The 18,224-nt window shown below is 35.7% G+C and overlaps 1 protein-coding gene across 3 annotated transcripts in view; it reads right to left on the bottom strand.

Moving 5' to 3' along the window:
• Positions 1 to 18,224, bottom strand: part of CCDC171 (coiled-coil domain containing 171) — a 155,500-nt gene that overhangs the window by 78,194 nt on the left and 59,082 nt on the right. For all 3 annotated transcript variants that reach the window (XM_065656381.1, XM_065656382.1, XM_065656383.1), the window contains 7 exons: positions 17,655 to 17,855; positions 15,590 to 15,757; positions 13,483 to 13,671; positions 7,593 to 8,097; positions 6,775 to 6,891; positions 1,725 to 1,951; positions 869 to 1,051 (listed from right to left, as the gene is read on the bottom strand). In XM_065656381.1, coding sequence (XP_065512453.1) covers positions 869 to 1,051; positions 1,725 to 1,951; positions 6,775 to 6,891; positions 7,593 to 8,097; positions 13,483 to 13,671; positions 15,590 to 15,757; positions 17,655 to 17,855 — 1,590 coding nt within the window. The remainder of the gene's footprint in view (positions 1 to 868; positions 1,052 to 1,724; positions 1,952 to 6,774; positions 6,892 to 7,592; positions 8,098 to 13,482; positions 13,672 to 15,589; positions 15,758 to 17,654; positions 17,856 to 18,224) is intronic.

The raw sequence follows: 18,224 nt of genomic DNA, 5'->3' as shown, positions 1-18,224 counted from the left end.
AATTCTGAATGCAACCTACAGAAAACAGGTGTAGGAGGAAAGGTGCACAGTGAACTTCCAGCATGCCAAAGGAAAGACAAGTTTCTGCCCCTCCAATAAGGACTGAAGACATAGCTGCAGGAGTGTGACAGGGAACATATCAACAGCCCACCCAAATGGTGTTGCTCCCTCAAACACCACATGCATTACTTATTATGCTGTGGCTTCAAGAGGTTAAGAAACACTTTTGTTGTCTCTTCCCATTCCTGCCAGACAGTGCCAGGTTAGTGAACTCATAGTGTTTAAGCAAAGCAAAGGGGCAGAGGAATTTGGTGCTTATGTGCTACCCAGAATGTAGAAAAGAGCTTTTTTTTTCCCTTGCCATAAACTTACTCCTTCAAGGAAACAGCCACACTAAAATTTGCACTGACTATCTCAGGATGTAATCCATACTCAAAGATAGACTAAAATGTCTATCATTCAGCAATATCCATGAAGAGTTTAAAAGATTACATTTCTCCTTTATCAACCCACTTATTGGATACCTTCATTCCAGCTGACTTTACTCTGAAATCTATATATCCTTTTCGGGTGCATAAATCACACCAACATTTTCAATGTATGGAAAAAAACCTGGGTTGCTGAAGACCAAACGTAATTTACACAAAATCCCTCATTCTACAAATCAAAGAGAAACTCCTGTGGAAAGGAGATATTTCTAAATACATCTGACTTACAGTTTAGTGGTATTTACAAGGCAAGTCTTCTGGAAAATTCTGTTAATAGTATATTGATTTTATAACTTTTTTCAAAAGAACACAAATTAAAAAAAAATGTGTAAAAAGGAGGATCCCTTGTAAGCAGTCTCCTGTAAATCGAATATACTTACAGATTTCTTAAACATATTTAATTGCTCTTGCAGGCTCTGGGCTTTGTCAGCTTCTTTCTTCATCTCACTGAAATTCCACTTGAATTCTGCAAGTTTTAGGCGCAGTGAGCGGCGTTCCACCTCTGTCGTGTGAAGCCTTTGTGTAAATTCAAATATTTGCTTCTGCAAGGATGCTATGCTTTTCTGTTAGTAAACAGAAACAAATTCATGTGCTATAAAATGTTTTATTTTAGCAATAAAATCCATCACTTTTAATACCCAAGCAAATTAGACAAAGCTCTATTTTTGTCCTCCATTTCTAAAAGACACAAAGAAGTGCAAAAATGAGAACCTTTTCCATCTACTCTTGAGACTTACTGAAAATTCTATTTTCAAGGAAGTATGTATTTTCACAAATAGGCCCACAACAGAAGACAAATTATGGGAGAAAGAGTTCATCTTTTTATTTCGGTTAAACTGAAAAGGCTATCGTTTCTGAAAGACAGAACACAGCAGGAAAAAAAAAGAAAAAAGTAACAAAAAAAGAAGGAAAAAAAGCAACAACACTGAACCTTAGTTAAAGCCAAAAGCAAGTTTATTCTTACAAAGCAAATACAATTTCAACAGAACTTAAAAAAAACCCCTTTTTCTTGGATACGTCAAATCTCTTGTTAAAGTTCTTTGACAATAAAAGATCTATTCACACCCTAATGCTTTTGGGTGTTGCAAATCAATTTCTGATTATATAGTTGACTTCAGTGTAATGGACTCATAAACAATCTGAAACAAAATTAATGGTACTACCAAGGGAGCTTCACCGTAACACTTATGCTGTGAACCTACTGTTTACATGAAGTAGTGCTATAAATATGCATACCGTGATGGGTAGTCTGTCACACAATCCAGCTTCCAGGGCCTGGGTATTTATTCTATGAAGTCCGTGAGCCAGTCTCTGTACCAAGGAGTCTTTTTCCAGGTAAGTAATGCTCCTGCTGCTGTCTGGTGGAACAGTCTCCATTATTACATTCAGCTTGTCCATAAGCTTTGAAAAGGAGTTCCTGGCTGCACTTACAAGTAAGTGTCCAGAAAGCCAGGGCTTTGGATCTTTAAGAAACAACAACAAAAAATAAACATCAAGTAGGTTGTTAGTTTCATTTTTTTTTCCCAATGGAAAAATGCAACAACAAAAAATAGCATCTTTAAAATACTCACTAAGAAATTTCTATTGAAGAGTGGAATATAAAGCTTGCAGGAAATTCTCAGAGACACTTTGGGACAAATTTTGTATTTAGCAATGAACACTCTACTATCAATCTTTGGATGGAAGGGTAGGACAGTATTCTAAAGAACAGGATGTTTGTCAAAGAGTAATTTTCCAGTTGTTTTTATGTTCTCCTCCAATGCTATACTTTCTTAAGTATTTCTTCTGTGTTCTTATTTTGTAATTCAGAAAACATGTAAGATAGATGCAAGCAAATGTAAGCCAGGTGAAGTATGTCAGATGTGATAGCAAATGGTAAATCACTTTATCGCAATGTTTACAATGCAAATTTCTGAGGGTTTCCTGGCTCCTCTTCCCTCCCCTCTATAGATGTCTAAATCATTTGCTGTTCAGAATTAGTGAGGCTTGGTACCTTAATGCCATACTATTTATATTCTGAGACAAGAGAATATAATTTACCTTATTCCAAGGCAATTAAAATTTTACAGCTACAATTACTTATTTCCCCACAGGATTTTGGTAATCATCCTTCTCATATAATGGACTTAGGGCCCCAGCACACCCAACATGTCCTGCTTACTGCTAGATTCGTCAGGTCTGTAATTAATAATTGTGTTTAATGTTGATAAATAAAATTGTCAGTGCTCCTTCCACTAATTGGTATTCCAGATAACAGTTAATAGGTTTATTTATGCCTTAATAAAAGTCTTGTAATTTAGTTTTCCCTCTGCTAGGCAGGTCTTAATCTGTCATTACTTGTCTTATGATACTATCGGTGTAAGATGACAAGCATGGAAGAGCTTATTTACATTCAGTAGTATAGCAGATCTCCTGTTGCTGCTGTGAATTAAAATATTTACTTAAGAGTATAAACAGAAAAAGATAACTATAGTTTTTTTAAGTTAAAGAATTTCTCTTTATACATTGCAAGGATAAAGCCAAAGGTTCAAAGTAAACAAAACACGATTATTAATACTTTCAGATTATGATTCTCATCACAGAGAATTTATCATTTACAAATACGAGATTAAATCTATCTGTAAGAAAAAAAAAACCACACATGATAAAGTCAAGTATTCTTTTTTTCAGAACCATTCTCCTCCTTGGTTTCAAAATACCAGCATTCCAATTATTGCAGTGCTTAACTGGCGCACCATTTTTGAGCACATGCTCTCCATAACTCCAGCTAGTAGTAAATCTGTTTTTAATTCATGTGTAAGATAGCACTCTTTCTACTCATCTCTAAAGGTAAAAATCCTAAACAGTTATTTCATCTTGCACTTCAATAAAAAAAATTCTTCTCATACCCGGAAGAAACTACTAATGTAATGCTCTGTCTGCTTTGACCAAGGGTCCTCTCTTTTCTTTATGTTGATTTTCTATTCCTGATCATCTAGGAGTTAAAATGATGAAGGTAGCTTGTCTTTTATTACAAATTATCCTGTCCTACCTGTCTTTCAGTTTCAAAGACCATCTCTTTTCTCCAGTCACGATGTATTCATTAGTTTGAGTGTTTAAATTAACCTAAAATTAAAACTATAATATTTGTACTGCCTTCTATGTAAGATGACATCAAAACCTTCTAAAAAACTTTCCTTTGCTGTGACTTTTGGAAAATATCAAAACAAGGATACTGTCAATGAGCTACTGTTCCTTCATTTTTCATAGTATTTCCACCTGGTATCTCATTTTACGTGAGATTGTTTGCCTGCCAGAAAACACAGTATTTCTCCATATGTGCAGTACCTAGGATGTCATCCCCTTTCCCTGCATCTAGAACCCCCAGTTTAATTGTATTAAAAATAAATTTGTAGTAATAGTTCAGTCAATTTTGTTGCAGCGTTTTGAAATGACCATTCTACTTCATAACCAGGATTCCTGTTATGCAGCGCTGTTCAGCATCCACAACCTAAGGCACCTTCTTGGGATGAGGAATAAAAAAGCAAATAATCACTTCGTTTTTTTTTTTTTTTTTATGAAGAGCAGTTTGGAGCAAATACAGAAACATATTGATACAAGTTACTGACTGCTTTGAAAGATGAAATGAGAATATAGTGCAATTCCACAAGGAGCTGTTTCTGTAATCATTGAGAAGGTTTAGGTATAAACATTTTAAGTACCTGCCCTTGAAGGATCAAGGAATATACAATAAAAGCACTAGATTATGTACAGTGTGCATAAGAAATTATTAACACACATACAGGTATATCACAAAGAGTAATTCATTGTTAGATTAAACGAATGAAGGAAAAGACAATGAAAAATGACAAATCTCAGGTCACTGACAGATGAAGAAAAAATTGTTTACTCTGTTTTGATGAAATATCACAGTCAGCAGGATGCGAGTACTATACAAGACAAATTTTCATGCTAAGATTCCAAAGCTTTGTGTATGTAACAGTTGATGATATTTGTATTAAAAAATCTTGACCTTTACTTTCTCTTGTTAATTGCAGTACAGATTCTGTTCAAACAAACCTATAAAACTAACTGTACAAAAACTGAAACAAAAACAAAACAAAAAACCCCAAAACTTCAATGAACTTGTATTCAGACTGAAGTTAAAAGATCATTCCAAGACATGCTGGAAGGAGAACCAAACTAATGAACAGTGTGAAGGGAAATGATCATGAATGTCAAACAAAAAGTGCTTTCTTTAAAGGCTCAAGAAATGTGCCTCAGATCACCAGAGTGCACAAGCCCAAAAGTTCCAGTGCTATCTATGTGATCTGGGTTTAGTTTCTTTCAGCTGCCTCAAATGGTTTCTCAGAACCTAGCCATCTTTAAAAGTAATTTTTAAGACACCAAACCTTTCCGTATTGTAGATCAACATAGCACCTTCTAGTGCCTACCTTTTCCTGTGATGTGTACTCTAATCTGGCACTGCCATTATTTCAAGATCTGAAGAGAGAAAATGCCTCTCAGACTGCCTATTTACATTTAAAAAAATCAAAATCATTTAAGTCAGCTTGAAGGTTTAAATCCTATTTGAAATATGACTTACAGAGAATAAAATAATTTCCTAAGTATCCAAGCTTTCTTTCAAATATATTCTTTCAGGGCCCTATCACTTCAGTACTTCTGGAAATTTCATATCCAACTTTCAATTATTTTTTATTGTTTTTTGAACCAAAGGTTCTTGGGAGACTTTTGATCTCATGAGCAACAGAATTTCAACTAATACATGAGCAGTCAGATATTGAGGTTCTGAGAAAATGACTTAAAATAGAGATAAGCTATGAAAGAATCACCAAACTGACTGTGGCCATAACATTCTCAGCATAGCTTTTCCTAATTCTTAAAATCAAAACTTTGTTGAGTGCAGAGATCTCAAGTAAATAGAATCCACCAGAACTCTCATTTACTTCAATACTGGCAAAAGATCGTGAGGTTTAGGGTATTCTAACTAGTCAGTTTTGCACATCGATGCTGCTGTAAAGTCCCTCTTGATTCCTTTTCAATTTGCTGTTCTTACTCAACACTCTATACACAGGAACACTTGCTGTATAGACCTTGTAAATATTCTGAAACACAGTTCAAATTTTGTTTTGTCAGGATGTAAATTTAAGTTACTGAAAACAGGATGATCAAAGAAGAGAGCACCTGAAAGTGAATCAAAACACTTCTGATTCAATAGCTGACTTCTAGTACCAGTTTACTGCTCAGGCTTCTGAGAACTGTATCACCTTCTCTCTGTCCTGCTGTTTCCCTTTATTCATACAAACTATCCTTCCTTTCATACCCTTTATTCTGTGACAGAATTGTTGGGACTTTTAAACTACCAAGTACCAAAGAACTAAGGATGACAGCAATGCAGAGGAACCAAGTGAGATCTTATGTCAGTCCTCACTGCAGAGAAATTAAGGAAGACAGTTAACAGCTGGGAGTCAAGAGGTGTTATTTCCAGAGGTTTGCACTAAAATTTTCCATAGGCATAGCAGAATTCTGTATGAGGAAAGACTGAGAAAATTAGGGAACCTAGACATAAATCTACTTAAGCAATACTTAGAGAGGTACACAGTGAAGACACAAAATAAGGACTGCTACACATTGTGTAAATGGAGAGCATTTCTCTCAAAAAAACCACAAGAGAGCGTGTAAACCAGATGAAAACCATCAAATTCAATTGTTTTCCAGATGCCATGAATTTGGAAATTCTAGATTCATATCATATAAAACACAGTAGGAAATTATTGCCTTTCAGTCAGCATCAGTAATGTCCTAGGTTGAACATTTGCCAGTTTTAGGGCCTGCACTTGAGAAATACACAGATCAAATAGACAGAAATTACATAGTTTTTCTCTATGGAAAAAACTGGGTTGAGCTTCAGTAAAATACTTTTTGAATATTGGAACAGTGGAACAAGATATCTAAGAAGCTTGTAAATATTACTTCATTGGAAGTTTCTGAGAAGAGGTTAGCCAAATATCTATTGATGTGGTGTAGATTTTTTTTCTATTTGCAACAAAGCAGGCAAAACTGCTTATATGCTTTCTAGAATCACTCTCCAGCCTTCTGTTTCCACGACTCTCTATGCCGAAATGATAAAGTATCATATCACCAATTAAATAAATCTGTTCCAACAATACAGCTCTCAAAATATTTAATCCAGAATAGTTGAGATAAAATCCTAAAAATGCAAATTATGTAACCAACCTGATTATTTTTTTAATCTTCTACTACAAGAATATACTTTTAAAATTACCTGTTTTGTTAACAACATCCTGTAATTCAGTGACAGAACTGATTATTGCAGCAAGGAGGTTAGAACTAGTAAACCAGCTCAGTGCTTCAACACAGTGAAGTTGTTCCTCTTTGTGACCTGTGAAACAGAATTGTAGCTAGCAATAAAACTGAGTAACTTAGATAGGCACACTACCATCTCCAGCTCTTTCAGGATCTGACCAAAACTAAGTCTATAAGCCACAAAATAGTTATTTTTTCAGGACAATTTAGACTGTATTAAATATGCTTCCAGAACTACTAAAACAGAAAAGTATATCTTCTAGTTTGGGAAACTCACCTGGTAACAAAAAGGGATAGGAAGACTATGTAGTCTCTAAAAAAATTTAATAATCCTATACTAATGTTTTACCTAAATCAGAAAGCAACTTTTTGCATTGTTATTAGGAAATAAATATTTAAAATAATTAATAAAATATGATAATACATATTTTCCAAAAATAAGCCAATAAGTCAACCATTTAGGAGCATTGCAAGATATTAACCACAGAGAAGAGGCAGTAGGACTTGGATCTGAAATCCATAACACAAATGTCAAGGATATCAGTGTGAGTTCACATGTGTAGCTGTAACTTTTCTCTCAATGCTTAGGAGACTAAGCATTCCTATTTAGGGGAAATAACATTTGTCAAGAAATTCAGAAATTACAAATCCCGAAATTACATTTGTCAAAATGTCACTAAATTTGTCTCTACAGTCTATTAATAACAACATAACTATTTGTTATTCACTAACCATATAATTTGACATAACACTTATCAAAGAAAACAATTAGCTTACTTGGCAGATCGCGCTTGCCTTTGGAGTCTCCTATACAAACTAGAATTCCAATTCCTTCTTTGAAGCCATTTACCCAGGAGAAGAGGGAAGTAGAAGACTGGGCTAAAACTTTAAGTCTGTTAGCTGCCAAAACTGCAATCACACCTCTTCGGAATACACGAATCAGGCCTTTGAATTTTCTTTTCTTCAGTTTTGCTTCATCTTGATTGTTTTCCTCTGCATCAGAGAGAGCATGAACTAGGGTCCTAATCTCCTGGTTCACTAATTCATAAATGTTGACCTGATCCTGGAGAAGGTCTCTTTGGGAAGACATAGCACATGATCGGCCATAGAGGGGATACAGGGCACCTGCCAACAATGCACAGGCTGCCAGGAGAGATGAATGCTCCTTCTGAACCTGGGTTAACGTATTTTTCACAGAAACATTTTCAAGGGCCAATATATCCTGTCTTTTCTCAAGGACATAAATTTTTTCCTTGCTTTTCTCTGCTGTTTCTTGGTATTCCTGGGATAACGGAAAAAACAAACAAACAAACAACAAAAACCAAACAAAACCAGAGGAAATGTTAACTAGAAGATACTTTTTTAAAATAAGAAAATCATTTTTGTCTAGGCAAAAGCTAAAAGAAAACTAATGATTTTTTTCACATTCAAACAACATATAAAAGGAACAAAAATTATTAGTAATGATTGTCAAATTATGTCTCCTAGCGAACAGTTAAAGAACCAGACATATGAAAGCAAATCAATAGTAAAAGGAAAGTTTGCACAATCTTCAGCTACAAATGGACTCCAGATTTCTGATGATAATCCACTAGTACTGCAACAGCCCATGGAAGGTCCAACAGTACCTGGTTGCCCACAACACAGTTTTATGAACTGGCTTAACAATAAGCAATGACATGCTCTAATTTCAGAAATAATGTTGCTCTTCAAAGCAGAAAAGAAAGTTAGTGTAAGAGAGAGGAAAAAAGGATGGAAGACTCTGGAAGATAAACTAGACAGATTGGCAGCAGCTGGGAAAGGGGAAATAAAGGTGATCTCTTAATTGCTTTGTAATCAACCCCCTACTTATATATTCATATATTAATTAGGTCTCATACAGAACTGAGTTTTCAAAAGAACAGTGTTATACAGATATTTTTATTTTGACTAGTGCCATTACAGATTTTTTCGACCTGCAGAACATTTTTTCCTTTCTTCCATATGCCTTGAAATAAAGAGAGAGAGATTTAAAACAGCAAAGCAGTGTAGCAAAATGAAGACACTAACAAGCCAGGACTAAGGTTAGACCATGCAGACTGGTTGCTTTTGATGACATGCAGTTCTTGCACAGGAATCAAGACACTGTGCTGGCACCTGAGAGACTTAGACTGGCTTCTTGATGCGTGAGAGTCCTCTGTGATTGGAACAACCACTTGAGGCTACATTTAAACAGGATACAGTGGTATAAAGAGATAGTAAGTTTTAGGCACTGTTCACAAAGAACCTACAAGCTCAAGTAAAATGCTTACGCTTCAGTTACAATACATGGACGCAAAAAGGTAAACATGAATGGATTGACAAGTCTGTGTGACAAGGAAAAGAGAGGGTTACGCTAAGCTTCAGTTAACTCAGAGCTATAACCAACTGTGTTAAAATTAGGGTGAGGTTATTCCTGTTAGCAGTGGCCAAAAGAAAACAGTGTCATCCAGCCACATTCCCATCTGTTCTATTTGGTGCACATCCCAAGTAAGTGGAGATAGGGGCACCCTAGTTTCTTCTCCCCTCTCCATCCTGCAAGCACAACAGGGGCAAAACAAAAAAAACCACAGCTATCCCTAGAATGAGGACTCCACGCCTCTACAGATATGTAGCCTAGTCAGTTCAGAATGTCTTTGACAAAATAAATATTTTGGTTTTGGAAGAGGAAGAATTAGTAGTATTATTAAAAGTACTTCCAGTGATACAAAAATAGAGTAAGTAACTAAAAGATTTAATTACAAAATACAATTTATGGGCCTCATATGTCACTTTACCACTCTAAAATTATGATCCTGTACAATACTTTCAGTGGTACTGCATTATTTACAGTGTTTGATTTTTATAGAAAAAATCCTGAGAGCATGGCTGCAAGGAACTGAAAAGGTAAACTGAATTTAGAAAACAACTTATGGTTTCTGGCCATCACAGGTGAAAGGCCAGCATCTGAGTAAACAAAGTGTGATCCCTACAGGGCTGTTGGGCAGCAATACTAACATTCAGTGCTCTGGCTAATTAAAGCTTGTTTTTTAAGCAAGTTTAGTGTTTTTACGCTTACAGTTATATGGTAATATGCAAAAGCAAACAAGACAATCTCTGACTACAGAAACGTGAAAGTTTTGTAAGAAAATACACCTTCACGGTTTTAATCAGCTAATAATTGCTTTTGTCTTAGTCCACACTGTTTCTAGTGTTTTCTTCACAGCCTAAAAGAAGGAATTTTAAAAGGAAGATGGAATTCTCTTCCTAAACGCTGGGAAGCTGGCTTCCTTCGTTGTTTGAGGCTTGAGGGACACCTTGCTGGTTGCAGAGCTTGGTGGATTCCAAGAATCCTCAATAAAAAATCAGGTGCAACTAGCAACACTATTTTATCCCACTTCTTACTAGTTCTGCCATGAAAACAGAACTGGAAACTAGAAATATGACAGTATGACTTTAAAAGGTTTTCCTGTATTTCAGCTGTTTTATTTTTCTAAATATATATATATAAATAAACTATGTCAACACCACCATCCTCCATTTCTTTTCCCTTTTTACAGCCTTGCTGTAAAAGCAAAGCTTCCAAACAAACAAAAAAAAGGCAATAAAGGACATTTTTTTCCTCCCTAGAGGACTTTTTTACTTTCCTATTTAGTAAACCTTTTATTTTACTGTTGAAATTAACATTTTCCAAGTAGTTACAGGATTTTTCTCTTACAACACGTTTTTGCATACCAGAACAAACCCCTTCTATTTTAACTGGCTGCCACAAAGAATGGGGACAGATTAATAAATGTCTACATAATAAACAAACAACAACTGATAGTTAAAATTCAGAGGACATTTCCTATGAGACTGTGCACAGTCTGAATAAATAATTTGTGTGAGGCTAAGGAATAGACATAGTAACATTTTCAAAATGGCACATGATCAAATCAAGAGAACTGCACTCCTGCTACAAAAGGCAAGGAGAAGGGATATGCATTTTAAGCTCCATTGACTCTCGAAACATGGAGACCACGGACAAAGAGGAGCAGTATCTATAGAGTGCCTTGTTTATTGCTGATCTGTGATAAGGCCACTCTGGGAATTTCTGCCCTACAGAAAAACAGTGAAACTGCTTTCTGATTACACCATCCATCTGACCTACAGTAACAGCTGTGAAGTAGTGCCTACTAACATCCATAGATCCTGCCTTGGAAAATGTTAACAGGACTGGTTGGGGACAGAAGTGGTGGCAGATGTCATTGCCACTAAAACCTCCATGTTTTTGCAATGTTACACTCTAATAATAAGAAGATTATTCTGAAAAGCCTTAACTCTCTACTGCAGTTCTAAAAAAACCGAACCAATAATTTACACGATACATCGCTCATATTGCTGTGCAGTTAGAGCTCTCAGTTAACTCCTGAGAGTCTGAATCAACAGTCTTCAGTTTGCCTTCGCACATGTACCAACAATCAGAAACATTAAAGAAGTTTAAACCCAGGACTTTTGAAGAGAAAATGTCTAGAAGGCATGGAGCACTGATCGAAGACAAAGTTACAAACAAAAGGATGCATCCTATGAGGTATCATGAGCTTGGTGCAGGACAGCAAAAACCACTCAACTTCCCTTTCCAGAGAGGAATTAACACCTACAAGGGACTGCTCGTAATTATCAAATTCCTAGAGTTTCGTTGTAGTGCTATTATAACTGCAATGCATAATGAGACCAACAGTTATACAACAAAATTGAGAATACTGGCAAATTACATTCCATTTCCTTCAATTTCCACTGATTATATGTTTCCTATAAAATTTAAATAATAAAGCCTGTTAAAATAATTAAATTTACTGTTGCATTGTGTATCTTTATGTAAACACCAGCACTCAGTAATATGTAAAAGACCCTTTGAAGGCATTCCATAACTTGCAGCAAATTTTCCCTGGCTTCCTATGGAAATAAAGCTACAACATTAGTCTGTCTGCATATCTCTGATCCAACAGAGCAGTGATCTTGCAGACAAATACGGTTAACAGGCTCAAAATGCAATATGTAAAAGACAGTCAAGTCTTACAAAAAAGAAGCATTCGGGATTAGGGCAGCCCTAACAGCAGACATCCATGGACCCTATGGATCTCAGAAAGGGAAAGGCTTAATCTGGTATTTCCAGGTCCAAAGTCAGTCACAGATTAGAAATCCAGAAGAAATTAGACTGACTGCTTCCCAAATGGACACGGAATGGTAAGAAGGCAAACTGGAACACGTGATGGAACAAAGATGAGGTAAAATTTTGTTGAATCATCTAAGTGCACACAGACATTGAGCTGCCTTGTACTCCAACACTACATAACCTGTGTTAGAAAACATGCTCAGATGTTTCCAAGGGGAAGCATTTCCCTTTCACAAATCCAGTAGTCCTCTACAGCAAGCTGAGAGATTAAGTCTTTTCCAGAAGACGTGCCTAATGCACGCCCCACAAAGGAGAGCCATGTTTTCAGTACATGCTCTGCTTGGAGTCTTCACAATTCAGCTGAGAAGACTGGCAGGTTCAACCCATCCCAAAGAACAGCACAGCAGCGCACAGCACCGGTTCTCCCCAACAGGCCAGAGTTCTGAAAAATATGACTCGGACTTTTTGTGTAGCATCCGTGGGAGGTAGAAATCAAAATTGCATAACTCCACTTCTTCTTTTGGAAGGAAAAATCACTTTTAAAATTAAAGTTCCTCGTTTCATCATTCTTTTTGTTGGCAATGATTTCATAAAAATGAAAACTATAGGATGTTGGGCGAACTCTGTCTGGATTCCACTTACAGCATTATTAGGGATATGCCTAGCATTGCCAATATCCAACGTGAAATGTAAATACAAAGCAAAAAATATATACAAGATTTTAGCTTATTCTCAGCAAACTACCATAAATTGCTCTGTCTAAAGAATACTTCATAAATACATTTTTTGGAGTGCAAAGACTTCCAAGCCCAACATCCGAGTCAAATACAGCATTCTTCTGATGCAGTAAGTTTCTGATGGCAGTCACAAATAACAAGGCATATGTTATTTCCTATATTTCACTACACTTTTAACCGAAACACATGTAAAGGAATGTGACCTGAAAGACAATGAAATGTGGTTGCAGAATAACAGTGAAAATCTTAGATTGCAAGTAACTTTTCTAACAATCAGCAACGACAGTTTTACACTTCTGAACCACTGCTCACTGTAGTACCTGTATAACAAAGTCCTTTAATCCTGTTGAAATCTGGCACTGTAACTGCTAATTGGTTCTTAGGGTCACAAAGTATATATTTAAATTTATTCCCAGATGACATAACATTACCGTTACTCTACAGAGTCTTTGCAAAGCATGATACTGAAAAAGTAACTACTGCCCTACATAATTCTTAAAATAAACAATTTCAATCTTACAGCTTACATTCTTAAAAAAAAAATCACTACAAACTGTTAGACCTAATTAAGCAATTAATTTCTGGAATGTTTTAATGAAGTCATTTACTTCTTATTGTAAATGAAGTCAATACTAGCACAGTGTTGGGGTTTTTATTTTAAAGATATACTAAAATTCCCGAACAACCTTAAATTGGTTAGGAGCTTAAACTACTGCAATAATCCATTAAATATTTACAAGAAGAAAAAAAAAAAAATCAGAACTTCACAGCACCATACCTGTGCCCTTGCATGAACTTCCCCAAGGAGACCTGAGTACTGCTGTTCCAGATACTTTTTTTGTTTCTGCCAACAGCTTTCCTGTGCTTTCATCTGTTCAGCCATTTTGCTAAAAGCATCTTCTTGGCTCTGCTGAAGCTCCTTCATAGTATCGGATTTGTTCTTGCAAACATATTCTAGGTGAGATATCTGTATGACAAGCATTTTAAAAAATATTTTACCTCTCAAATCACCTTTATACTTTAATTGTAATTTAAGCACAAACTATTCCAACATAAAATCAAAATCGTAATTTCTTCAACATATTTATTAAAACTAAGTAAAAGCCTTTCACGACAGATTACTTACTTGACTCTTGCAACAAAACCAAGACATATTTTGGAATAATTTCTTTTCCTTGGTTTAAATTTTGTCATCCTTATACCACACCTTGCAGATATTTGTTGCCTTCTTTGTTGGAAACCTGAACTGAACACTTCTTTTTTTAAAAAAAAAAAAGTGCACTAAATCTTGTGCTGCTAAGTCAGTAATCTGAGTATAAAAGTAGTCCTTCAGCAGTTTGCAAGGATTGCAAGCAATAATGAAAAAACGGCCCTTAATTTTATTTTTTGTTTTATTGGAAAGCCAAGACATTCCATATATTCTTAAGCATTACAATAATTTCAGGAAATTTTAGCATACAGAATGTTTTTCTCACAAGTAGTTCATTAGTTTATGATGTGTTTTCAACAATCATAAAGGGATTCACTCTGTGGTTTAACTTTGCAGTTCCCATGCAAACTAAATGGAGTAATGAATCAAGCTAACAATGACCTCTAAATACACATGCCTGCACTTTGTTACTAGAGAATACCAGCAAGATACCTTCCAAACAGATCATACAAAACTGCAGAAATATTTTATCCTCAGAAAGCAGGTACAATACAGGTAACAACACTGCCCCAAATCCCAGAAAAGCTGGTAAGTACACGAAAAGAGCCCTAAAAACCTCACAATCAATCTCAATAACCATACTAAATTAAAAAGCAAGAAACAAAATGACACAACTCCCCCAAACTGCCAACAATGTTCGCTCACTTCCACTCCGTTTCCTCCTTCACTTCAAAAGGAAAGCAGAAATGTAAACCCAATCTGCATAATCCAGCATTTATTTTATATGATCTCTCTAGTAATTTCCGTTGACTGCTGGGGTATTTATTAAACGATGGGCAGAGTGAAAACAATTCACTGTAACTAACCCCATCCCTTACTCAAGCCAGAAGAGTGGTCACAATTCCAGCAGCTGAAAAACATCCAAGAGCTTTTCCCTTCTGAAACAGGAACAAAATGTCAGGGAAGCCAAGATCTGGAGTTACTCTCCTAGACTGTAGGACTAGCCTGATCAATGGATGCAGAACATGAATTGAAATCCTAAAGAGTGGCCTATGTTAGTCTTTGGAGCTGGTTTAAGTTATTTTAAAGGGGTCTTTTCTCTCGTAAAAATGCAGAGATTTCTGGGGAGAAAGGCTATATCAGCCTACTCACATTAAAATCATTCAGAAAAGTACAGCTTCTCCCTTAAACAAATATTGACATGTTTTATAAAAATAAGTATTTTCTGTTGTATTTCTGAATATAGATTTCATAATCCAAAAGTTACAATTAAACAAAAAAAAAACACACTAGATTTTTTTCAGATAGTACCTCTGAATCATAAACATATAATTCAAAGATGATGTTCTGGAGTAAGTGCATTTTGTTTCTGTTTTACGCTAAAATAAAGACTTGCTTTATTAGTGTAAATGACTAAGTTCTTTGAATTGCTTCATCAGTAAGATTAATTTATTTTCTTTTAATTAGGTCCCTGTGGCTAATATTGGCTAGTACTATTAGCATGTCCTGCACAGAAAGTGGAGCTTAGAGACTTCATACAGACTTCAGTCACATTTACATGCCCACAGCAATGGCATCAAACTGAGTTGTAGACAAGCCATAATTAATGGTATTGAATTATTAACGTCCAAATTCTTTTTGAAATAAGATGAATGTCAGTCCTTTTTAATGATACTGTGATGTGGACAAATGTCACTGAATTTAATAGAGGTAGCTGGCGCCTAAGGACACTTACCTTCTCATTAGCCCTGTTGAGGTCTAAGATCAGGGCATCAACATTCTCCTGCAAGACTGCACAAAGCTCAGACCACGAGAATCTATCTAGGATGCCTTCTGGTTGTTTTATAAGCACACAGCCTGCTACCAAACGCTGGTATAAGCTATGGAGGAAGGTTAGCTTCTCCTGAGACCAAAAAAAAAAAAAAACAAAAAAAAAATTAACTGTTGTATCTGAACAGTCCTAGAATCCAAAGAGATGCATCATATCTGTAGCAATGTGAGCCGAAAAAAACCAACAAAGCTCCTTCTCAAACATTTTCAAAAATGATACTATTAATATTTGCAATCATACATATTAAAGCCACAGTAAGAAAACAGTTTTTACAAAATTTGTCTAATTTGACATAGTATATAAATAAATAAAGCCCAATCCTGCAGTTGTCACAACCATGACCTCATGCAGATAAAAATTTCTGTGTTTAAACACAATTTGATAATTCATGTTAACACTTTCAGGTACATTCAAATTTTACCCACTTCAAATATCTGTGTAGCATGCAGAAAATTGTCTGACTGGCTTGGCAGCACAACACACTGTTTATACAACTATGACTCTAAAGTCTTTAAAAATGGCTTTTGTGTGGATTACGTATGACTAAAGAGCTAGACAAAATAGGATTATAGCTTCATCAGTTAATTTCCATAAGCCATGCTTCATTCATTTGCACTCATTTTAGTCAGTAGTACAATAAATTGATGCAAGTTACGAAGTTCAGCAACAATAGCATGCAGCAGAAACTCCAGCCTTTGTCCTTTTAGTACATATATGCAACTTGGCAACTTCAATCAAGACAACAATAGAAAGCTGTACCTCAAAAGCCACAAGAAACAGCTTTTATTCAAAGTTGGTAAACCACCCTAAAGGTTCCCACTGTTTTCCAGGGCCCTTGGAAACGCCTTTACATTAAGAAATTGTGCATGATCAAGATGAGGAACTATGGTTTTTCTGAGCCCTTTCCATTACACTAATATGCATTTTCTTATGATTGTTTCATGGTATTTTAGGCAATAAATAAATGTAGTTTAGTTTAGTTTGTTTCTAGCAGATCTCCTAATTTCTCAAGGAAAATCCAGTGTGCCACCACGATTACATTTTTGCTTGAGCTATGATAAACATAGGATGATAATAATCCATTCGGTGTGAAAAAAGGGATCCCAAGACCCAACATTAATTCACACATGTTGAATGAAACCACAGTGTTGTAGACATGCTGACTTTACAATATAGCCAGGCTTCCAGTTTCTTTTACTTTAATCATTATCTGATGTGTAAAACAATCCCAGCTGCTTCATGTGGACACTATTTAAATATCGGTCTGCAAAAGGGGTGGAAAGAATGTTTCCTTTTTACTCAGTTGGCATGTGTGTCCAAATTTGTGGAAGTAACGAGCTCAATGTGCATGACAACTATGGCAAAGAGTATCATTGCTGTTGCTAGTATAGAACTGCTTTATTGGAGGAGGAAAAGCAACAAACTTAACATCTGTAAACAAACATAAGGAGAGAGATAACAGTTCTGAAATAAGACTTTATGAAGCAATTCCCACATACAGCACACCACAATGAGCTAACAGGTCACAAATAACAATTTCTAAGTGTTGCTTGCGTGCCATGAAACCAACTGTGTTCCACATTTACTATTTATCAATTGGCAAGTGAATCGGTAATTAACACCACATGATGATGACACTATTGGATGTTCCAATTGTAAAATGTTTTTGTTAACTTTCAGTTTGAAAGAAGTAATTGTTCATCAGGCACAGCTTTTTAAATAAACTCAGTTGTTCAAAAATTCAAAATACTGGAAGGGTTAAGCTCTTAGTTCTGATACAGAAGGAAAGAGAATCAATATGTCCTGAGTTCTTGTAGATATTAAATACATATTTCAAAATACATCTCTTAAAATCATATTTTGGGGATAAATCTGTTAAGACTAAGAGTAACCACCTGATATATGTAAATGTATAAAGCTAAGATTAAATAAAGACTCTTTTTGACAGTCATCTTGTCTCTGGTAATACCTCCATATCCTTCTGGTAAGCCCTGGTAAGCTTCTGGATTTCATTTTCAGATTCTGTGGCACGTGCTTTCTCCCTCTCCCAGCATTGCTGTACATTCTGTAGTTCCATATTTAAAGTTCCTATTAAAGTCTCTCTGTCTGCACACTTAGTGTGCAGATGATTTAACTCTTTATTGGCATCAGCCAGGTTACCCTGAGATTCCTGTAGAACAGAGGCAAGGAACAGAAAGGCTGGTAAGAATTTTACTCTACAAAATGTTACTTTAGTTCAGTGCTCAGCATCCAAGGAAGTAAATAGTTATACAGTCACAAATGTTCAGAAGACTCCAGGCTAAGCCAACAGTATATTGTCAGTAACAGAATTTCAAAATTGACAATAGTCCTTCTCCACAGCTTGCAACTAGATAGCATCAGAAATCCATCTCTGAGAGTTAAAAGCTCCATGATGCAGTCACTTTCGGAATCCCCTCTACCTCTACAACTGAGATGCAGAATGTATGGATGCAAGTTATCCTCTGCAGAGTGGAGAGCACTCAGAGATAGTGAAAAGATACGTTATTTTCTTAAGCCA

Source organism: Caloenas nicobarica, chromosome Z (assembly GCF_036013445.1).
Source record: "Caloenas nicobarica isolate bCalNic1 chromosome Z, bCalNic1.hap1, whole genome shotgun sequence".
Classification (NCBI taxonomy): Eukaryota; Metazoa; Chordata; class Aves; order Columbiformes; family Columbidae; genus Caloenas; species Caloenas nicobarica.
The sequence above is the reverse complement of the archived record's forward strand: the minus strand, read 5'-3'. Positions and strand labels throughout refer to the sequence as shown.